Genomic DNA, 24977 nt, shown 5'->3' with positions numbered 1-24977 from the left:
TAGTATAGTATGGAACAGCATATCGGACAAGTGGCCTTCACGGCTTTGCTGGCACATACGCACTCTTTTGTTGAAATTTTCCATGACCGTTTTGCATAAATGTGGCTGAATTTCGTTCATACAGCACTCAATTTCCTTCTTCAAGGCGTGGGTGGTCCTGGGTTTGTTGGCATAAACCTTAGACTTCAAAAAACTCAAAGAAAATAAAGCCCAACGGCGTTAAATCGCATTATCTAGACGGCCAATTCTGATCACCAAAACGGAAAATTACACGACCAAGAAATGACTTATGCGCTAATTGAGTTGTTTCTCGGACTGTATGCCATGTGGCATCGTTTTGTGAAACCACATGATGTCCACACCCATATCTTGCAATTTAGGCACAAAAAACTGATTTATCATATCGCCGTAGCGAGCACAATCGTGAGAATATGCTGTAGAGAGCGTCTTAAAATGTCCAGTTTTTGAACATGGTGCTGAATTGATGTCCCTGGACACCCAGCAACACTTTTACGAACTGCTTCTATGTTTCATGTTAAATGGCTTGTTGAAGAACGCTAGAGTGTTTAAGATCGCAAATTGATCCAGTCTTCCTAAATTTTCAAATTACAGTGAAACCTCTCTAAAGCGGACAGCCGTGGAAAATCAAAAATTGTCCGCTGTAGAGAGGTGTCCGCCTTGAAGAGGTTTCAATATTTTCTTACGTAAATTAATAAACAAGGTAATATGCAATTAGAAAAAAATATTTTTGCATGAATCACGTATTTATGAACATTACCAAAATGTTACTGTATCTGCATTATCTTGCGTCATCCAATTCCCTATGTTCGAGGCACAACATGGGAATAAGATGTTATCGTTCTCTGCACTTTACATTTGTCGCTACTTACTACGTTTTCGGTGTGTTGCTTTAATTTGTGAGTTAATTGCAGTCCTGTAATGACTTAAAACAATATGCGTACCCGTGATCAAAAATACCAAACGTGTCTTCTGCTTGGTTAGAGATCCAGCGGGATATTAGAATGATGTGTCATCCCAAACAGTGGGCAAGTGTCAATCACTTTTGTTTCTGAAACAGGTTGGGTGGGAGTGGAATGCAAGCAAAGGATATAAGTGTGTTGTGAAACAGGGACCCTTCCTCTGGGTTGCTGAACAGACAGTTGAGGAGGCAAAATGTTGTCTCACCCTCATGTTCTTCCTTGGTGACATAGTATGAATTACTAAAAGTGTATTTTTACTGTACTTTTCAACTTGTTTTTAGAGAAAGTGTCCGTAATAGTAGGTAAATAATACCTATAAAAGACAAGAAAGACTGTCCGTGTCCGTACTAGAGAGTGTCCGCTTTAGAGAGGTTTGCCAATATGTTTTTTTCCTATTACAGTATTTGGGGACCGTTATGGGAGGTGTCTGCTTTATAGAGGTGTCCGTTAGTAGAGGTTTCACTGTAATATCTTCATAGTTGATAAAGTTAAATCACTATTCCGACACTATTTTGTACAAAAATTCCGAGCTGTAGCTACCAAACCTTCAATATTTTTAAAATATTGCTCACCAATCAAAACGCTTGTCCTTTTTGTCGTGTAATGCTCCATTTTTAATAACTCTGAACTGTCAGCTGTCACGCTTTATTTTCTCTCTCTCTCATTGGCAACACCTTATCGCACAAATGGCGCAAAATTCAAATATTGCATTCACCTCTGGTGCATGGGGTCCCGGGTTCAAACCCTGCTTCCGCCAAGTAAACTTTGTGGTGGACAAACATACCTTGTGCGTGGGTTTTCTCGGGGTTCTCCCACTTTCATCATTCCACCATTTCACTCACTTCTCATAATCACCGTCTCCTTTAGCCTAACCGGCATAACCATGGGACGTAAAACTCAAATATTTCATTTCATTTCATTCAAATATTGCGTAAATTTTGGGATACCCATTATATTTACCATTTACGTAGGCAATTGAATTAACACATTTTTTCGGTTTTTACCGAAGCCGGTTTCGGTTTTTCACCGGGTCTGGTTTCGGTTTTCTTCAAAACCAGTTCCGGTTTTTTCCAAAATTGTTTCTATTTCTGACCAGAATAGTGTTTCGTTCTCCGGAAACCAATTCCGTTTCCACAGAAATAATTTTATGGTTTTCCAAAAGTTTTCACCGAAACCAGTTTTCGGTGAAAACCGAACCGGTTTTTGGAGAAAACCGAAATGTCGGTTTGCGGTATTTCGGTTTTTCTAGAAGCCAGTTTCCGGTTTTTATTAAAAAAAACGGTTTTTCCCATCCCTACTTTATGCCTTGTTTTTATTAGAGATCTAGGGAAAATAATAAGCAAGGGTCACGCCACGAATTCTGTGTATAAAAAAGAAACTGATGACCATAGGATAGAGCGCATCATTTATGCAAAATCAGAATCATTCATAAAATTATAATTATTTTTAGTTAAAGTTACGTTCACATGTGTGTTGTGTAATTTGGTTGTCTGGTTTCTTTTACATGTCATACCGTAGAATATTTTAATAAACTGACTATTCTGTCTTGAAATATCAAGAAAGAAAAGGGCCTCTTCGGTTGTAATGATGTGAAAAACTTTGGGGGAGATGACTGAAACTCAGCTCAAATATAGAAGGGACTATGTAGATTCTAGATTCCAAAAGCAAATTGTCCTAAAATGGATGAACGTAGTCATGAACATTAATGTCAGTGGAAAATCAATTAAAAAAAAGGGGGGGAGTCGTCTACATAGCTCAAAAACTACAATAAGGAGATGATTAATTGAAAGCTTATTGTAAAGACAATGAAAAGCTTAAAAATAATGTATAGCTCGTAAGGTAAATATAGATAGAATATTGTCAAAAGTCAAGTTTTTTGAGTAAAATGAATACAGTGAAACCTCTCTAAAGCGGACAGGCGTGGGGAATCAAAAATTGTCCGCTATAGAGATGTGTCCGCCTTAAAGAGGTTTCAATATTTTCTTACGTAAATTAGTAAACATTGTAATATGGAATTAGAAAAAAATATTTTTGCATGAATCATGTATTCACGATTATTACCAAAATGTTACTGTACCTGCATTATCCTCCGCCATCCAATACTCTATGTTCGAGGCACAACATGGAAATAAGATGTTATAGTTTTCTGCACTTTTTATTTATCATTACTTACTATGTTTTCAGTATGTTCTTTAATTTGTGGATTAATTGCAATCCAGTAGTGTTTTTTTTTTTTTTTTTTTTTTTTTTTTTTTTTTTTTTTTTTTTTTTGAAATATGCGTAACCGAGGGCAAAAACTACCGAACTTGTCTTCTGCTTGATTAGATTCCAGCGGGACAGTAGAATAATGTGCCATCGCAAATAGGGGGCAACTGTCAATCACTTTTGTGTGTAAAACAGGTTGGGTGGGAATGGAATGCAAATAAAGGACATGAGAATGTTGTTCAATAGAGACGCTTCGTCTGGGTTGCTGAGCAGACAGTTAAGGAAGCAAAATGTTGTCAAAATGCTTCCTTGGTGACACATGTATGGATTACTAAAAATGTATTTTTACAGTACTTTTCAACTTGTTTCTAGAAAAAGTGTCCGTAATATGGAGGTAAATAGTACCTATTAAAGACAGAAAAGACTGTCCGTGTCCGTACTAGAGAGTGTCCGCTTTAGAGAGGCTTGCCAATATGCTTTTTCCCATTATAGTGTTTGAGAATTACAAAATATGTCCGTTACGGGAGGTGTCCGCTTTATAGAGGTGTCCGTTAGTAGAGGTTTCACTGTAATAATTATAAAGTATATGCACCTTTTTCGAATTGCCCAGGGAGTTCCACGCGGAGGTTACGTGCTTCAAATATCTCACATCTGGATTTGGAATCTCCAGACTTTATTTACCATGCAACGTGACTTTTGACCTGATCACATGACACAGTCTAGTCTTTATGGCAAACCGGATGAGTCTTTTTTTTTTTTTTATTTATTTATTTATTTCACACTACAGAATCAAGTGAATATGTATTTATAATATTTATATTGTATAGTTGAAGGAGCCACAGTCGTTCATGGGCTGAAAAGAGCTTTTATTATAATTATTATTATTATTAATAATAATCTATAATTGTTTGTGATTGTATAGGTACTGAAGAAATATCCTTGGTTGTGGTGCATGGATAAACCAGTGAAGAAAAGGCCTAGTTTATTTATTATTAATCTCCAGTGGACTCCGAAAGATGACCAGGCGGTACTTAAAATTAATGGTAAGTATTTAATATCTCAAGCAGAAGTAAGAACCAAATTCATACTGTGTTGTTTATCGCGGAAAGTAAGGGTAATTTTACACGTTTAGGAAACAAATGGCGAAATTTATTCATTCCCTTCATATTTAAAGCTAACCTCTGACCAATTATATTTGTTAAAAACATATTTACGGCAGAGATTTAAAATTGACTGAATTTAACCTACAATAACCTACAATTACGAAGTTATTAACCTACAGTTTATTTATTATTTTAACGTTACTTAGCAATTGCTTGCTTATGCGAAAAGATTATGCGTACGTGAAAATAATTGGGTCTTTAACGAAGATAACTACAGGGTGTCCAAAAAGTCCCGTTACCCTTGAAAATAAGTAACATAAACCACTAAACATACGTAAATAACTGCACGTAAAGTACTGAATGACATGAGCAACAATGCTTACGAGAAGTTTTATTAAGATAGGAAACATTAAGTGTCCAAAGGATCAGTCCGTCGACCACCATTCTCTTGAAAAAGGATAGTACGCCGCCAGGTCAGACAAGTGGTGCGGGCAGATCCGGTCTACCACGACCAATCCAACGCCCAGGAAAGACTTCCGTAAGATATTCGCGTACGACGAGGGCATAATGGACAGGTGCCCCAGCATGCTGAAACCAACATGTCTCTTTGATTCCGTTCTCCTCCAAGAGAGGAACAAACCAGTTCTGCAACATGTCCAGGCATCGCTGGTGATTCACAACACCGTCGAAAAAGAACGCCCAAACACGCGTCTGCTATCCACACCTGCCGATATCATCACATGCGGGGGATGAAACAATCGAAAACCTTGCATTAGCATTTATAAAGGTGTAACGGGGAAACTTACATTAGCATTTATCAACGGACTTGGTGGCCACCCTGTATAAAATATGTGTTTAGATTCTCTGTATATTGTAATTTAACATTCTAAAACGTGTTTTCGTGATTTACCAATTTTCCCAGGGGGAATGTTGAAAAATCATTGATAAATTGTAAAAGTTGTTACGGAACCTCAAGTGTCAGTTTCAATTGGCAAGATCAATTGCATCAGCTGGAACACTTAAACAGTTGATTACTAGTGATACCGCATTGTAGAAGCGATCAGTCCTCCCTCATCCCTCTCGCTAATTGCAGCCGCTGTATGAGTAAGTCTTTAATATCGAACAGAATACATTATTTATTTATTTAACAATCACCAGATACACTTCAGAGGCCATTTTATACTAGATATCTTAACAACAACAACAACAATGGAAAGGATTTGGGAAGGTTTCGGCCAGGGCCTGTTTAGTAGGTACTATTCCGGCATTTGCCTGGTAGGACTGAGGGAAACCCTGGAAAACCCCTGTCAGGATGGTCAACAGTGAGAATCGAACCACAACCTCCTGAATACGCAGCCAACGCTCTACCATTTGATCTACTTCGTTCGGTAGGTTTCGTTATGGTTTATGAAAAGCAAAGTACTTTTAGGATATCCACGGATTTTTTAAATTTATAATCGGGAAAGGGGCGGATAGAAAGATCTTCCAGTTTAACATCTTAGGATTATGCTCTTTAAGCTAAGGGAGACGATGAATAAGACAAGTGAATGATGATAGAAGAATTTGTGAAACGAGAATGTAGAAGGAAACGGGAGAACCCCTAGAAAACCCACGGACACGATGCTGTCCACCACAAACTTAGTTGGGCGAACCCCACGCATCAGAGACAAGCGCTTTACCACTAACTTCTAGCAGTAAAAACGATTGGAAATGCTATTAAAAAAAAAAAAAAAGCTGTATTCTACCAAAATCGAAGCAAAAGCATTTTTTTTTTTTTTTTTTTTTTGAAAGTACAAGTACAGGTCTTAGAAATTTGTTTCAAACTGTAAGGAGTGTATTAACCTCAAATATTGGGCTAAATTAATCGTTCATTCCTGACTATTTTTTAATCCCAAACACTGACCAAAGAAACTTTTTATTATTACTAATCTTAGTCACAGTTTCGGAAACATATCATTACCTTCATCAGACATATTGCATAGTTATTGAAGCGAGGTACCGAAGCTTCTTCCAATCAGCTCGATCGGCATTTGTCTATCCATCTGTCCGTCTGTTCCACGATGGCTCAGAGTTGCATTACATCGATAAGAAGAGGATAAAAATGTACCGCCATGTTGTAAATTTGAATATATACATAGCCATGCGCTTAAATACTTTATCAAGTAAGATGGATAAGACGACACGGAAATCAACAATGCTGCTTGTACACAGATATTGATTCATCGATTGATTAACACTTTGACTTCCATTAATGTAAATATACATCAATCCAGTATAATTGTTTTATGACATCAGTCACTTATTTTCGCTCTTCCACTACTTTTTTTTAACAAAAATAAAACACATTTCTAATACATAAAGAGTATCGAGCGTCATATTCCGTCTTTTCAGGTTTGCTTTTACAGTCCCCCCCCCCCCCCATCTGTTCAATAGATACTTCTGATCAGGGGTAAAAGTGGATCTGAAAAGATAGGGGGACGCATGACGTCACGACGTCCCTCGTGCATATCTTTGCCAATTGTAATTTTTAGGAAGTGGGGGACATCATAGATATTTTTACGAAGTGGGGTAACGGCGTCCCCCTTCACTTTTACCTCTGCCTCTGATAACATTTGTTTTTAATAAAATGTAAAATTATTTGTTGTTTCACATTTCTTATTATAGTGCAAATAGATATTTAAGTCTTCTTTTTATTTCCATTTTTATATTTGTACTGGAAAATAAGTAACGAAATGCAAGGGTAAGAAGTTGAAAAAATTATTTTGATATGCACTCAATATTTTTTTTATTTTATTATTTTATTTATTTATTTTATTTTATTTTATTTTTTTTTAATACTACAAGATAACCAAAAGAGTTCTTGCCGTTTCGGACGTTCCATTAATCATGCGCTTACACAGAGGAAACGAAATGACGCGTGCCTGCCGAGCGATCGTGAGTTAGGTCTGAGTATCGACCTTCAGTAATACAGACTCGTTGCGAACGTACAGCAGTGATAGCTCGTTCAGTGTTGAAAAGAAATGGAAGTGTGGAAGCAGTTTTGTCGCGTGTGTTTGTTGTATTGACTTCAAACTGGACCTTCAGCTGCCTCTTTGGGGAGAATGCCATAAACGAACGAGATGTGAGCCTTTCGGATGAACTTCACAATGGACGACTACATGTGTTGGATGACGAGGCCCTGAAAGCACCCACCGAGGAGGACAGTGGTCTGATGTGTGATGAACTTGTAGAAAAGTTTCATATTTTCGCTGAAACAGTCAGATTGCACTTGCATGGGATAGGGAAGTCATACAAATTAACCAAGTGGGTACCCTACACATTGTCGGCAGCCAAGAAGAAATAACGAGTGACAACCTGTTTATTCTTGGTCACTCGGCACCTGAACACACCCATCTTTGATTGTATGTTCACTGGTGACGAAAAGTGAGTTCTCTTTGACACTCTCAAGCGTACCAAACATTAGTTATCACCACGTGACCCTATTCCTTACACCTCAAGAACACCTCTACACCCACGGAAGGTTATAGTATGGTGAAATTATCAGCAAATGGTGCATTATGAGCTCCATCCACCTAGTCAGACTTCACTGCTGACTTCTATCAACAGTTGCAAATGGTGTTTCATAAACCATAAGTTCGTGCATTGCGGCAGAAGGAGCCATTCTTGGTGAATCGTAAGGGTGTGCTATTCCTGCACGACAATGCCAAGCCTCATGTGGCAAAGAGAACCCGAGAAACCCTTCAACAACTTGGCTGGGAGAAACTGCCATGCGCCATATTCACCGGACCTTGTGCCAACAGATTACCACCTGTTTTATTCCCTCAACAGCCACTTTCGTGGGAGATCCTTCGCAAATGTAGGAAACTTGTGGAACACATTCACGGACTTCTTTGCATTCATGAGCGCCAAGTTTATCGCCAGCGTATTGTGCAACTGCAGGATCATTGGCAAAAGGTGTTGGATGCTAGAGATTACTTCAAAACTTAAAAGTACGTACCGTCTACGGTATTGTTGTTTGTTTATCGCCGCTCTAGAGCGGTAAAACGGTAAAGACTTTTTTGGTTACCTTGTATTTAGCAATGTGTATATTTGTGGAAATTGCTCGTTAATGGGAGGAGAAATAATCGACTTTCCTTTACGGAACGTTAATAAATAAAAGCTCCATTTAAAAAGTAATAAATATGGCCAGGGTCAAATCATATTTGATACAAATAAGGCCAAGATAGAAAGCCGTAGGCTATACGACGTGAAACTTACTGGTTAAAGTGAAATACGAACGACTAGACTATTTTAAGCGTCAACTGCTTCATCGAAGCGCGTATACTAGATATATTGTGTTAATATTAGCACAATAGTGATCAGCAAAGTCATAAGTATTAATACAGCAATAACCTTTGTTTGTCTTCTTTCAGGTAAATGTGATGAAGTGATGCGGTACGTGATGGAACATCTAAAGATAAGCATCCCTGTGTATCAACGGGAGAAAGATCCAATCTTTACCCATGCGACCCCATTGCACGTGGATGAACTCCATACTACCTCCCAACCAATGCTCAAATGCCCTGACTCAATCTGCGGAACTCAGTACATCACCACCCCCCATGACAACGCTACAAACTCCAGTACAAATTCCCCCCACGTCAAGGAAGAACCTGATACGAAGACTGTGATAATCAAGGCCGAGACTGAGTGTGGCAACCAGGATTTGGAAATGGAGAACCAAGATATCGGTGCAGAATGTGTAGTGAAAATGGAAATTGAAACCGTAACAATGATGGATGTGGATGGTGTTTCTAACGGTTGTGCTTTGAATAATGAGAATTCACAACTAAACAATCAAACGGATGTCAAACAGGAGAAAAAACTTGAATCGCCGTCGGAAGCGTATGTAATACCGAAAGAACTTATCCCGTTCATTTGCAATGAACATAATTATTCAAAGTGCAAGAAAGAAAAGTCCGACGATTGTAGTGATAAGTGTAATAGTAAGAGTACCGGTAAGAAGAAGAATAATGGTGACGTATTTACGGCTGCGGGAACAAAAAAGAAATCACAGACAGGCACCTCGTCTTCGTCGTCGTCCTCGCCGACCAAAAATTCTCCGACAAAAAAGAAAAAGAAAAGTGAGTTAGAATTTTGTGCAACTTGTCAAGAAGAATATGGTTCCAAACATTGTATGTTCTATCTTAAGCGCGATCCGGTTTTCAGAAACGTCGCTGAGGGCCAAGCGATCTGTGAATGCTGTGATCAAAGTAGTGACGATGAGGACGAGGAGGGGGAGGAGAATAATGATGACAATAGTTCCGAACAAGGTACAAGTGCCACGGAGCAAGCGGACACTGTGGAGGGGGAAGAGGAAGCTGATGAGTCCAAAACTCAGGACTCGGCCAAACCGAAACCCGTGAATCCAGGCTGGTTCGGAAAAGGTTATAGGAAACGTACAAGAAGAAAGCGATCAAGCTGAGGTTTAGAGAATAAGCGAATATTTAAATTGGTAATATTCAGTAATTCTAATTATTATTGCTATTATTCTTGTAATTATTACGATTACGTCATCATCTCGAATCCTATTTTTCTAACATTGGTATGCAAGCTTTGCATATTTTTGTAAGCAGGGATGTCTTTATATACATATTCTATATAGTGTATACAAAGTGGTTGTGTCGCTCTTTAAGTGTTCGAAAATAAAAGAAAAGTTAACTAATAATCTTCTCGTACCTAGGCAGAATGTGCTGGCTTTCATGGTTGAAGCTGTTGTATGCATTTCGTTTTAGGTCCCACGGTGATACATTGTGTTTGAGCGATAATAATTTTTTGAATTAAATATTTGAAATGTTTCATCGATCATGGCTTCCATTTACTGTCAAGTCTTTGGATATTTGTTTAGTATTTGCTGTTTTGCTTTGTTGCTTTGGATAATTACGTACATTTTAGACAGCAAGTGTCCTTTCTATCGCAATACGAATCGTTCTAATTGTTCGTAATTTTTCCTTTTGTTATTAACATTACAAATTTTGATATCCCTTAAGTGGTTAAACAGTTCTACGTATTTGATGTCCAAAATTACGTATAATATTTTAACAGCATATGCGTCTTCGGCGCGGGAGACCTGAGTTCCAGCGGAAGCTCATGGTTCGAATCACACATCAAGCTGTGGGTGCATCTCTCATACGCTGCTGAAAGGGCCGGCAAATTCCAAATTAGCAAACTAATATTTCAACAGTTACTCAACTTTAATAGTTCCAGGGAAACATGTCCAAGAAGTCTTTAGCGTATGAAAATTAAGAATTTCTGTTAGAATAATTAAGGAATGTGAAAATTGAGTGAAACTTTTCGAAAACTAATAAATTTTGTTACGTTTGAGGTTCCATTTACGTGGTTTTAGTTAGAATACATTATATATTTATGAAACCGGAAATGTGCTCCGATCACGAAATGGCTCAGTGTGTACTCTGGTTTATTTGATTTAAAATAAGACTTGAAATTGTTAAAATTATTAGTAGTATTCAGGTTATTTTAATACCAAGAGGTAGTTTATTAAAATAGTTTTGGGGACAAGATAAGTTTAGACTTTCTCTTGATGCTTTTCATTGTCATCGTCTCCTAAAGTAGTGCAAAGGAACTTCCATACAATATATGTAAGATGTCGCCCAACGCGAAAAGCATTAGGTCGTGATGTGAGAACTTCAAGAATACAGAATCCATGATAGATGTACCAGGAACTGGTCGACCATCGACGTCACCAGAAATGGTGAGAGCAGTGTGACAGGTTTTTTGATCGAAGAAAAAAATAACCACTGTGTTTCGCGTAAATTTCAGGTTCCAAAACTTTCTTTCCATAATGTCTTACACAAACGGTTACTGTTTGTGTCTACAGAGTGTAAACTGTGAAGACTCCATTGCCCAATGACTACTAGTTCGGCATGATTTTGCAGTAGGAAAGTTATCGCGAATTGAAGTCTGCTGGGAATATCTGAAACTTCTTGCTTTTTTGGTCGAGTCTACATTTCGTGTAACTCGATGTTTGAACAAACATAACTTCCAAATTGGCGGTTGCAGAGCGTCCAAGATTTCTGTTGGCCTCTTTTGAATACCTAAATCATCATGTTTGTAGTGTTCCCGTTTCTACGACGCATAGAGAATTCTTTCATGGGCTTCGTAAAGAAGAAAGAAGCCCTCAAAATATAGTAAAATCTTCAGTCAATATAGAAGTTGGGAATTTGTATTAAAACTGTAAAGTACATCCGACATTTTGGTCCTCCCCTTTGATTCATACGAGAGGTATTTTGTTCTTCGAAATAAAAGGAACTTATATCATTTGATTTTAGTGATTTCTCTTCCATGTACAGGTAGTACGGTAGCTTAGTGGTAGAGTGCTTACCTCTAGTGCGTAGGGTCTCTGATTCGATCCCCAGACAAGTAAGTTTGTGGTGGACAAGGTTTTCTTGGGGTACTCCCATTTCTTCTCAGTCTCGTTCCATCAATTTTTCCTGCATCATTCACTTGCTTTAATCGCCGTCTCCCTTAGTCGAAAGGAGATAATCGTGGGACGTTAAACTAAAAGATTCCATTTCTTCAATATCTATTTATATGTCACTTCCTATGTAAAAGTGAATTAGTTTATTATTTGATTTATATTAACCCTTTGTAGCCCAATGTCGAGTCACGGTCGACTTGCTTTTTGCGACAGCATGAAATAATTGTTATGAAATATCAGACGAAGATTAAATAAAGACCATGGTATATCGAAGCTTGTCAGTTTGACGAAGTGATGTCAGAATACTTATAATGATGATGATAATAATAATATATGAATAAAAATAGAATGATGGGGTGTTCGTCTATGGATTTGAGGTAAAGTTAACACCCCCATTCGGGACAGGTTAGTGACTGTGTAGAAGTAGCTCCACACTAACTCTAAATTGGCACGAACTGAGAGAGATGTAATCGGCACCATAGGCCGGCCGAAGGTACCTATTTGAAGAGGCTGAGCAAACCCCTAAGTCACATTGAAACTAGAAATAATGCCCCATCAGGGTGCCGAACCCAAAACGTCCGGTTGATAGGTAAACCCCTTAACAGCTACGCCACCGCCACTTTATTTGTACATCTAGTTTGAATGAAATTTATTGTGTGGGGGTATTGTAAAACCCCACAGTTTCATTCACATGCGACGAGCAATATTACGGTATATAATCACTTAATAATGCTTATTGTTCCGCTCGAGTATACAACCCACTCTGTACTATAGGTTTTAAAAACCACTTGGCGTCACAGCCGTTTTTTGTGGGACTGTGGCACTCCAACGCCATGTGTTAGCGACTGGCTGAACTACGTCCAAGCTAGCGACGAACAAGTGAACGGCGTAATGCGTCGCCCTGTTTCTAACAGACGCACCAGGAGCTTTCTACATCTAGTAACCGTTACGTTTTTTATTCACATGACTCCCCAGTTTGCCTCACAACACTTGTTGGACGCCGAAAATTGAGGAACACCGGCCAGGAATCGAACCCGGGACCACGCGGACGTGAGTCCAATGATCCAAGCATTAGACAACGGTGTCCCCTATGCTATAGGTCAGATCGTGCTTAATTAAAAACTCCAATTGTTTGTTTACATATAACATTTTTGTTTGAATTTATCCATTAACCACTTCGAACTCCATACTAGTGGCGTTATAATTATCCAGATAATTGTTCGAACACATTCGAATAACCAATTTTGTTCGAACAAGAATAATTATCATGTTTCATTATTAACTTAATAAATCTTTACGCATTTTGAATTAATATTTCTCGACGACTGAAACAAAGATAGTATTCTTCTAAAAAGCATTCCTTATTAGAATTTCAGTAACTTATACGTACTGTATATTTACTGTCATTTTGCGCTTAATAACTATTGCATTTGCTCCGCTAAAAGAAACAAGAAATTTTTACACCTTGGCTTCGCATTCCTTTCTGAGATAGACGAATGTTAAATCAAAATTCTCAGTTGCATTCTTGTTTAACTTAACAGCTACCTTTATTTGTTTAATTGGCGTGGGAGACCCGGGTTCGATTCCTGGCGGGAGCACATATCGTTCGGATTCCACGTTAATCAGTAAGTCCACGTCTCATATAGCATAGCGTCTGAAAGGAACGTTAAACTCAAAATCAACTCAACTTTATTTGTTTGTCGCAAACTAATGTATCTATATAACATCATATTTTCTTTATTTTGTACAACTTAATCCAATGCAGTTACATATAGACTTTTCTTTTTGAAAATTCGAATAAATTCTTTGAAAGGGTTATTACCAGTGTTGGCAAAAACCATGGTTTTCATTGAAAAAACCAAAAAACTTTTTTTCGTTTAAACCAGGTTTTTTTTGGTTTAAATAATTTGCTCTACGTATTTATATCACATATGGAGAGAGAAGTTTGTTTCGTCCTGGTGTTATTATGCAACAACCGGGGTGTGCTGAAAGGGTTCACATAAGCTTAAAGTGGAATCTAAGATAAATTGTCCTCCATTTGAAATCGAAACTGGGATTCAGTGGCCCAAAATACGAAACGTCTGCCGATTCACTCACGAAGAACTCGTGATAAAAATACGTTGTACTAGTCTTTACATACTTGTTAATATAATTATCAAGAGTAATTTCAGAAGGACAAAAATATAAACAATTGCACAAGTGAAACCATTATACAGAATTAAGTTACATATGGACAATTTCAAAATACTGCAGAGTACAAAAGAACTAATTTAGTCCTAGTTAGTTCACTACGATTTTTATTAGTCCAAGTTAAAGAAATACGACGTCTTAATTTCCATATCAGTAAGAAAAGTGAATAAAGATACGAATTAGTTCAGTTTGGCTTTGACCCATTTATACATAAATAGATACCAAAGATACTTCTGATTTCAATAAATGCCTCTCGTGAGGTTTGTATGACCCCCCTCCCCCCCCCAAAAAAAAATATATGTCATTTCGATGAATTTTATCAATAGTAAACAGTATTAAAACGAAACCATATTTAAAATTTCATTGCTTGCAATTGCAAAACAATAATAACAAATTATTAAAAAAAAAAATCTCAAAAGAAACATTCATAAACTTATTTAAAAAAAAAAAAAAAAAAGTTGCTTTTGTAGTATAATCTCTTTGAGTAATGAATGGGAAATTTAGGTCTGAATATAATACGAATATGCGGGATTGAAACGTGATAACCCACAAATGGGGGTTCATCAGGAGTTTACGAACACACACTTTTACGAACATTTTTCGTTTTTTGGTTTAAACCAGTTGGTTTCTTTGAAAAAAACCAGCTGGTTTAAATTGTGGTTTAAACCAGCCAACCCTGGTTATTACAATAAGGAATATTAGAAAATTTTATTACATTTCGATTATTGGAATTTTAATAGCGCTACTCCATACCGTATTTATATATTTATTCAAGGACTTCGTTATAAAAGCAAGCAAAAGCGCATGTAGCGACGTTTATCAGCGTGACGCACAAACATTTGCCGTTTATTAACCTTTGTATGCCTGGTAGGGATTTGAACGAAATCGTAGACTCACATTGGGGGTCCTTGGTGATCACCTAATTATCACAGGGTCATGATTGATACATCGTTGGAAAGCTTATGGAACGCAGATTCCATTGAGGTAATATTTGTGTAATTCGCGCTCCATTCGTAGAAGAAACAAAAAAGTCGTAAAAATATGAAAAAGAAAAGAACTTGGGGGATCCTGTCAACCCTACACTGACTAAATGATGCTAATGTGTAGGCAATACACTTGTAACACACATCGTGTACAGCAACAAGAATTATGCTTCTAGACCAATTCAGTGAAAAGATATATTGTCCTGTACGGAACCGTCATGAAAATGAATGTAACTTATGTCAAAAAATTGACCAACTTTGCGTCCCTCCCCCTCCTCCTCCCATATAAGTAACAAGTACACATACAGGGTATTACTATGGAGTGGACTACTTCATTGCTTCACATACCAATTTTTATGAGTGTACTCCCAAAGAAGGGAGAATGTCCCCCCCCCAAAAAAAACGGATGCAAAAATTACCCTCCCCCTCTGCCGTGGAACCACCCCCACATACATAAAATGCATATTGACGGAAAGCTTCATGTTTCAGAAAAACATTGATACCGAAATTATCGGGTTAATTGATGTATCGCGAGACCAATTTTAGGAAATTTACCGGGTGAATTGGAGGATTTATTTTGGTTTGTGACGAAGGGTGAGTGAGGGGAATAGCTGAAGTTAGGAAAGTAGTCAGTTCTTGTTAGTTCTTGTTAGAAAGTAGTCTCTGATATAAGCAGCACTGTGTGTGGAGGCGGAGAAAGTATGTGGCGGAGAGGTACACTTCTTACGATTTAGTGGCGGAAAAGGCAGTGTGGAAATGGCATGTATATGTCAAAGTTGTAACATATTGTGTTCGAGTTTTATAGAATTATAGGAAAATAACCTAACCAACCTAACCTGTCAGATGGGCACTACGGCAGTGTATTTCTGCACAGTTTACAGAAGCTGTATTTTATGTTTACAAGTGAAACGTTACTAGTATGAAACAGTGACAAGTGCTATTAAAACTCGTAACATTGCCGAAACCCACCCATTTTCACTACCCTCGCTGACGCGCTTGTTCCCTTCGGCCGTACCCCAACGCAGACCCACCATCTTCTCCTTGCCCTGACGCGGTTAAATAGCATTCGTGCTTTCTAGTGGACACCTAGCACAAGTTGGTACGTTGTTTTTTGCACTGTTGTTTTCATGCCATACATCCGAACGCCGTATACGCAAATAGTAATTTTCTATTCTACATTGTAAAAGTTTACACGTCTCTGTTTTGAAGGTAACTGACTTGTAACTCAGCCTAATCTTAGCTAATATAACGTAATGTAATGTAGTACATTTTGGTACTTTTTTTATTATTTATTTTCGTGTGGTCCAGCCATACAGCACAAATGCTAAATTATTTTCCTAGCTTAATTAGGGGTTGAGCTATTGAGGTTTAAAGCCTCGACGCAGCATTTTTTTTTCTTTCTTTTTCTTTTCTTTTCTTTTCTTTTTCTTTTTTTTTTTTTTTTTTTTTAATTAAGATTAGGAAGAACACAGTTTTGTTTACTGTTCGCGCACATGTGTTGTATTTTATCGTGTCTTTCGAGATTAAGTAAACATAAAAAACAGATAGAAAGGAGCACTTGTTGTTCTTTATTGTAAACATGTTACAATCATTTTTCCATCATGTAATTTCAACAACACAGTTTATAATATATATATATTGTTTTTAAATTTATCAAATAGAACAGAGAAAAAAATCCGTACCATTATTTATCAATTTTTTTCGGGTAAAAAAAAAACTTTTAAAAAGGTTCAATATATTTATTAAGTATCGTAGATAGCATCTTGGTCAAAGAAATATTTTAGAAAAACATTTCCCTCACTCTATCTGTGTTTGTTTGGAAAGTATTTAAAAAAAACAAATATATTTATTCACGTGTTTAGTTTGTCGAGATATTTTGCAAGTTGTGTTGTTTGATTTTTTGAAATAGAAGGACAACTTAAAAGGAAAAAAAAAAGAAAGAAAAGATTCTAGAAGTATTATGTTTGTATGTAAAAATGGAATAGAAACAGTTTTTCTTTTTTTAATCAGCAAATTTAGGAATTGAAATACAAGATTTTTCAAAATTAATAATCGGATTTCAAATGTCTGTATTTGTTAAGCTTACACAAAGAAATTGGTTTTTGACAAATTAGTTAGCAATACGAACTACGTGAAGTTGAAAATTTCATTTTTTGTGAGTCTCGCGGTTGACAGGTTAATTGTTGTGATAATACTCTGTCTAGTATGTTCGTTGTCATGAATGCAAGAGTTGTTTGTGACAGTGGCATAAAAACAACATGCCTGTCATTTTCGTAGAGGAAAATTGGTCCTGAGCAAGATAAAGTGCTACTTCTAGAGCAGTCGTTTCCAACTGCTCGATATATGACCTATGAGCATGCTTTTGCAAAAGGGAAGGGAGGGGGTGACGTAGGAGAGGAAGTGTTGACAGTGTACACAAAGTTATGGATCCACGAATAGTATCCTTGCAAACTCATCGACTACCGTATTAATGTTCTTGTGTTGCCTGTCACTACTATCTTTTATCAACGTCAAATTACCTTACAAGTCCTACCACACACCATTTGATTCACTGGGAAGGAAATCAGCAGGCCGTGACGTCAAAAGCATTCAGTTGGAAATGATGCTCTAGAGAGCCATACGAGGTGTGTTCAAAAAGTATCGAACCTTATTTTTTCCCGCGTAAACCAATGAAGCGCGGGATACTTTCTTCAGTGTAGATGTAGAGGGGACAATCATGCCCAGTCGTGATTTTTTTCCCACCCGCACAAAGCGTCAGTCGCCAGCAGTCGACAACGAGTGAACACGTGTAGTGAGCGGTCGTTGGATTTCAGTTTTCTGTAAAATGACAGTAAAATTTGAGAGCAGCGATATTGCATCAAATTTTGCCAAAAATTTGGCTATACCCAAGTGAAAACCATTCAATCGGATTGGTACGTTCAATTTTAAACCAGAATTTTGGCATGAGAAGAGTGTCCGCAAAATTTGATTCATGCTTCCATAGCCAAACACAACATTCCTCAGGTGTCGTCAGGCTGCCTACTCACCCGACATAGCTCCGTGTGACTTGGTTATTTCCCAAGCTGAAAATGCTACTAAAAGGAATCCGATTTAAGTCAAGAGAAGATATCATGCAGAATGCGTCGGTACAGTTGCTCCCCATTCTAAAAACTTCCTTTCACAAGTGTTCCTAACAATGGCAGTACCGCTGGGAGAAATGTGTGCATTACCAAGGAGACTTCTTTGAAGGGGATTAATGTTTCGTATTTCCAAATCAATAAATGTATTTTTGTCAACCAAAAGTTCGATACATTTTGAACATCTCGTGTATATAGAAAATTACATCTTTCAAAACACCAACAAAACTTTTTTTTCTTTATTTGATTGATAGGTGCAGTTCATATACATCAAATATACAAAGCAACTTGGCATTAGTTATGCGAAAGACCGTTAATTTTTTTTAGGAAGTATGCCCCGTAGGACACTAGTGTGGCAATAATTGAAAAAGATTGATAACCTTAAATATAGAGCATCATATCATTAGGTCCGCTATTGACAAATCCAACGGCTAAACAGAATTTTGTTGAGGTAACGGAGACCTGTAGTAATTACCAAACATGCTACAATTCCCTCTTTTACATTTAATGTGATAAGTGTAGTAAAAAAAAAAACTCAATTTGGGATCCGATGGGTCGTTTTGCAGTCCTCTTGTATTGTTTTTATTAATATATAATATGTGTGCTATGTAATTGTTAACATGGGTTAGAAAGAGTAAAACAGGAAGTAAAATTGAATTATTCTAGGGAGGGAGTGGTATGTATAGGGGTGGGGGTGGGGTTGTAATGTGTATCATTACGAGAAAAGCGAAACAAGAATATGTTCTTTTACAGTGTGAATTGAAATTAAAGAGAAAAGCCAGTGTTGTTTAGGAAATGCTTTGGTTAATAGCCGTAGACATGAAACATAGGTTACACCATTGACAATGAATCTTCAAAAGCGAAAAATCTTAAATCGTATGAAGAGTCCATTTTCTTGAATATTCTCAGCAAATTAATATTACAAAAGGAAATCCCATCATAATAATAATTAGAAAACACACACACACACACGACTGTACACTTTTTGTCTTTTTCTCATTGTTTTCTATATTTTTCTCCTCCTCGTATGATTTTGAGGAGCCTATCAATTTACGAGGGCCGTTCGGAAAGTAACCGGTTAAAAAAGAAACACCAAAGTAAATAAGAAGAATTTATTATATACATGTGAAAACAACTACTTTGCTCTCTTTTTTCAACATAGTTTCCATACACATTCATGCAATTATCATACCTCTGCACTAGCTTAGAAATTCCATGAGCATAAAAATCTCTCGCCTGTACAGCAGAGAAAACGTATCATAGCTGGCACCTCGCACTTGGTGGGGTTTTCTATTGCAGCACACATTTTGAGACGCTACAAAATTTTGAAACGCGCCATTGCAGCACACATTTTGAAACGCGCCTTACATAATCATAAATTGCTGCTGCTGCTACTACTACTACTACTACTACTACTACTACTACTACTACTTCTACTTCTTCTTCTTCTTCTCCTCCTCCTCCTCCTCCTCGAACATAATTTCACAATATTTGATACGTATGTCACACTCCTTTCAATGCAACTGTTGGACATAATGAGGCTTGCAAGGTTTATAATGTAAATTGTTCTGAAGAATAACATACACGACATAACTTGTTAAACCATTCTTTCTTCAAACCTGCTTTATGGAGTTTGAGAAACTTCGCTGAAACATATCTTTCACCGCATTCCGCTTTTTGTTAGATCTTGCAATCAAAGATCTACCAGGTGTCGAAATGTCCATGACGCTACTGGTAGTCATTCACGTCATGTGACAACTTGTTATTGTTTTTGCATCAAGAACAGCGTGTCTCCCATGTCAAGATCTTCACCATCGTTGCAGTCGAGTCACAGATGCCCACCTCATATCTTGCTGCAAATTTAACTCTTGTCTCAATCGACCAGTCATATGTATAGGATTTCAATAGATCTGAAAGAAGATAAATAGCATGCTTTGGACATTTAAACAACATACATGCATTACATAACTGGAAATAAACACTTAAAAATTGGGAATTACTTTCCTCCTACCCTGTAGATGCTACAAGCAATGCTCGCGCCGTGTTAACTTTGTGGTGGACAAACACCGTACTCGTGGGTTTTCCCGGGGTTCTCCCGTTTCCTCCAACTTCCTTCATTCCACCATTTCATTCATCTTTCATCATCACCGTCTCCTTTAGCCTAACCAGCATAGCTGTGGGACGTTAAAATTAAAGATTTCATTTCATTTTTTTCGCTACAAGTAAGAATTGTATCTATTCCAGTTCAGAACAGGGCGAAGCTAGAGTGCTCACACAGGCAAGTTAGTAGCGGTGACCTTGCGCGTAAACTAAGATTTTCTTCCATTTTAAGTCACGATTAATATTAAAAGTTACATTTCATTTTCACCACTCTTTTCTTCTCACTATATCCAAGAATCTGATGAAGACAACATCTTGTGCTATTACTTCCTTCGTTAACGTTTCCTGTTGTATTTCCGTAATGATCCATTCACAGTTCCCACGTCCTTTCAGTTGTGTTTGTTTATACTCCAGTCTTTCTGCCCATAGTATTGACATTGTGGTTTACTGTAACATACGTATATAGCCTTTGCTGAAGATGTTTATATATGCTACCTAACAATCGCATATAAAATCGTTGTTCCTGGTTTTTATCCATTGGCATGGCTCTGACATCTAGTGTGATTTATTTTCGAACTTAGTATGCAAAGCAGTAGAGGCATGCCCCCATTAAATGAGCAAATATTGTCTTCTTTTGCACTGCAGTCGGTTGTGGACTAGGACATTCTTAACAACGCCTCGCTATTGGATCCTGTTTTTAGCATTGTCTTACCATCCGGAAATCTCGCTTCCTTTTTTCCAATAGTATTTTGGCTGATTTGAGATGATTCTTTCTATTTTCAATTTGTATGACATGTTCTATCCACGTCATTCTTTGTGATTTTGCTCCGTGTATTCTCATTATTGACTAGGTAGTACGAGGGCTGTAGTAACAGACGTTTTGAAATAGTAAAAAAAAAAAAGTAACAGAGTGAACACACCAAATTGTATTATATACATTTGAAAGGTACACTCTTATGCTATTTTCCACATAATTGTCATGCAAATTAAGGCACTTACCATACCATAGCACACGTTTTTCAATACCGTCGCGATAGAAATCTGCTACCTGCGATTTCAACCACTGACTTTCACTGGCATGCAGTTCGGCATCAGTATCAAAGCGTTGCGTAGCGAGCCATGTCTTTATCGCTGGGAAGAGGTGATAGTCGCCTGGCGCCAAATCTAGGCTGTATAGTAGGTGATTGAACACCTCCCATCCAGGAGCTCTCGGGTACGCTTGGCCGTGTATGAACTTGCGTTGTAGTGAAAAATGTGGAAATTATTCCATGTCCGTACACTTCGCACAGTTAGCGATGGATTTCAATTGCCAACAAAATCTAGGCACAGAATGCACCTGATAAGAGGCGGGATTTTCTATTGTGGCGGGATTTTCTAGACAGCCCTTATATATTTCATGATTTTATCACTGTCCATATGTACCACATTGTAACACGTAACAGAAAGCACAGTAAGAGCGTCAGAGTCCGTACGCTACCACAGTTGGTTGCGTACTAAGTGTGGCAACGTTCTGACATTAAGATAGCGACTGTAGCTCCGCCCACTGCTGCAATAGGCCAAAACGTTTGATGCTTTCTAGACAGCCCTTATATATTTCATGATTTTATCACTGTCCATATGTACCATCATTGTTCCTAATTGGCCTGAAAATTATTCTTAATAGTTTCCTTTCGAGTATTAGTAGTTATTCTGGAGATCTGCTTGTCGATTTCAACGCTTTTCACCCATAGGTCCTTACCTGTCTTATTAGTGTTTTGTACATTCAGTTTTCTCTGAACAAAATCTTGTCTCAGATTTTTTTGGGAGAAAGGTAGAGGTACAGCCGTGTGTGTGTGTTACTGTCAACCATTTTGAATATTTTGAACGGTAAGCGAGAAGTTACGTTAAGATCCTGATATTTTTCTTGTTTTACATAAGTGAAAGGATATAATGAAATGCAACTTACCACAATCACATATAATGTTATTTCTACAACAGAAAATATAAATCTGAAGAATTTTCAGTATTACCATCCATAGAAATTACAATGTTACCAGAATAACATTTCCCCCAGAATCTAAGTTTAGGCAGTGACTAGAGGAACGAACTCAATTGCATTTGATTACGTATCATGTTGTCTTGGAATCCTGTGAACTTCTTTTTAAATAGTAGTTGTATTAATTTGTAATAAACAAAATAGTTTTAACATACCGTTATTAAAATTAAATAATAGTGTTTTTTATAAAGTAGTTCCCAGGATTCCAAGACAACATGATACGTCATCAAATGCAGTCGAGTTCGTTCCTCTAGTTGCTGGCTTAACTTTTGAAGGAAATGTTATTCTGGCAACACTGTAATTTCTATGGATGTCAGCACTGAAAATTCTTCAGGTTCATATTTTCTGTTGTAGAATAACATTATCTATGATTGTGGTAAGTTGCATTTCATTATCTCCTTTCACTTGTGAAAAACAAGCGAAAGGTAAATTTCGTATTATTTTTAGTATGTCAGGATGGGCTTTCTAGATAAGACAAAGATATATAAATCAAAAACCCTTGAAAGAATGGAAACACAGACCACAGAAAATGATCACAGAGAAATCTATAACTTAAGTGGAGAAATGGTAAAGACAAAGGTGTGTGAAAATTAACTAAGAAAATGGGATTTAAAATAAAGGGATGAATAGTTAACAAAGTACATGAAGAAGACGTGAAAATGAGAAAAGAAAGAAACCTCGAGAAAATTCCCTACAATTGTTACGCAGGGCGAATTTTAATCCTACTTTTAAAAGGTGGGAGCTTTTTATCAAATAAGGAACATGTTCGTTTTGCTCAAGTTCTGTCAAGCTATTCTCGTAATGGTCCATTATGGTAACTAGGTGGGTGGGTGTGGTTGGGTAATCAGCTAAAGATTTTTTTAATTGGTAGTGTACACAATTAGAAATATTTATTTAAAAAAAAAAGATTCATTTTGGATGCGGGTTTACTCGATAAAAAATATGTATGTGTTCACTCTTTATTAGGAAAATTTTGTGCTTCTTTGACACAAGTATTTTAATAGAAAATGATTTTCAAGACAACTCGGTAAGTCTTTTTAATGCATAATTACTACAGTGGCGAAAGGGGCTGCGGTGGCTCAGTGGTAGAGCGTTCACCCCTGGTGCGTGGGGACTCTGGTTCTATCCCAGCTCGCGCCAAGTGGGCTTTGTGGTGGACAAACACAGTGTGCGCGGGTTTTCTCGAGGTTCTCCTTCCACTTCATTCTACTGTTTCAATCATTCTCATCATCATCGTCTCTTTTAGCCTACACGGCGTAATCGAGAGACGTAAAACTAAAAGGTTTCATTTCATTTTTATTTGATGCTGGGAATAGCAGTGAAATCAACTGATAACTTTTCTTGAATGCTTCATCAACCAATGAGATTTGTTGTAACCCACTACACGCACCTGTACAGAGGTGAACGAACCACAACACAAACCACTTTATCTATAAGTGAATATAACTTTTACTATACTCAATCGACATTCGTAACTTTATGGTTTCTCTGTTTGCACACTTGGAGCACCGTGGCTCAGTGGTTGAGAGTTTACTTCTAGTACGTATAATTGCTGATTCGATCCCTGGTCAAGTAAGATTTCTTGGATTACTCCGATTTCCTCGACGGACTTCTGGGGTGGGGGCTGTGGGTTGTAATACTGCAACTTAGAGCTACTTTTAAGAGCTCCTAACTCTGGGATGGATTTTATTTATATATAAAATAAGAAAATATCCTCTTCTGAGGGGGGGAATTGCTCCCTCTGTATCCGCCCCTGCCATCATTCACTTTCCTTAATCAGCTGTGTCCCTTAGCCTAAAGAGCGTAATCGTGGGACGTTAAACAAAGATTTCATTTCATTTTCTGTCTGCACAGACTGCTTTTCATTAGTTCGTAACAACAAAACGTGTGCTTCTTAATTGAACCAATTTCTGTTCAACAAAAGTTTCGCTGTGTGATCCTAATAATTCATGAATTCTAAATATAATACTGACAATTGTGAAGTTACTTAAAGCATAAATTTCCTAATAAAGAGTAAGGGAATATATATATATTTATACTCGTATACACTTAAAGGATAGCAGTCTTATAAATTGGGGAAGGTGAAAAATGTTATATAATTTAGTGGGACAGGATGAATTTTATATACATAAAAAAATACAAAGCATTATTTATTAAGTGCTGATAACAAACATATGGTTATTAATCTCATACAGTCCTTCTAAATACTTCATAAAAACCCGTTATCTGAAAATATACACTTTTTTTTTAACATATAACCATTCGTAAATCAATATAATATGTAAGTATACAGTATATATAATAAAAACAATCTTTCCATATATGTGATGATTGAAGCTGCTATATTGTGAGATGTGTTGTAGGCTTTGTCAGTTATTATGAGAAAACGAAATGTATTGGTGTTCAGAAGTCAGTGTTAGTTCTAAACAGAACAAGACTTATATGTAAAACAAAACTAAAAAAGAAGTGTTTTGGTGATAATTAAATTCTTTTTTCTAAACATAAATGGTATATTTTCTTTTTATCATTTTCTACCAGTACAACTTTTATGAATTCACCAGTGTGTGTTTCATTTTAGACTTCCAAATTACACTGTGCACATGTACAGATCCATCCGATCAAATTGAAGTTATTTCTTACCTAAGATATTCCATTCTGCTACCTGATTTCTCCTACAGAAGACTTCGTTGCAGTTACAGCTGGTAGACGTTTACGGAGAGACTTTTCACCGAGGGCGTCATCTTGCATCACGACAACGCGCGTCTGCACACAGTACAGAAGACCACCA

The 24977-nt window shown here is 37.2% G+C and overlaps 1 protein-coding gene across 1 annotated transcript in view; it reads left to right on the top strand.

Annotated features, from left to right (window-relative positions):
* Sirt7 (sirtuin 7) overlaps window positions 1-24694 on the top strand; it is a 70128-nt gene extending 45434 nt beyond the window's left edge. The window contains exons 6-7 of the mRNA XM_081732144.1: window positions 4108-4228; window positions 8701-24694. Of these exons, the coding sequence (XP_081588270.1) occupies window positions 4108-4228; window positions 8701-9752 (1173 nt within the window). The 3' untranslated portion in view covers window positions 9753-24694. The remainder of the gene's footprint in view (window positions 1-4107; window positions 4229-8700) is intronic.
* The last annotated feature ends 283 nt before the right edge of the window (window positions 24695-24977 follow it).

This window comes from Thermobia domestica, chromosome 11, assembly GCF_964235325.1.
Source record: "Thermobia domestica chromosome 11, izTheDome1.hap1.1, whole genome shotgun sequence".
In the NCBI taxonomy this organism is placed as follows: domain Eukaryota; kingdom Metazoa; phylum Arthropoda; class Insecta; order Zygentoma; family Lepismatidae; genus Thermobia; species Thermobia domestica.
Note: the sequence above shows the minus strand (reverse complement) of the source record. Positions and strands in the feature narration are given on the sequence as shown.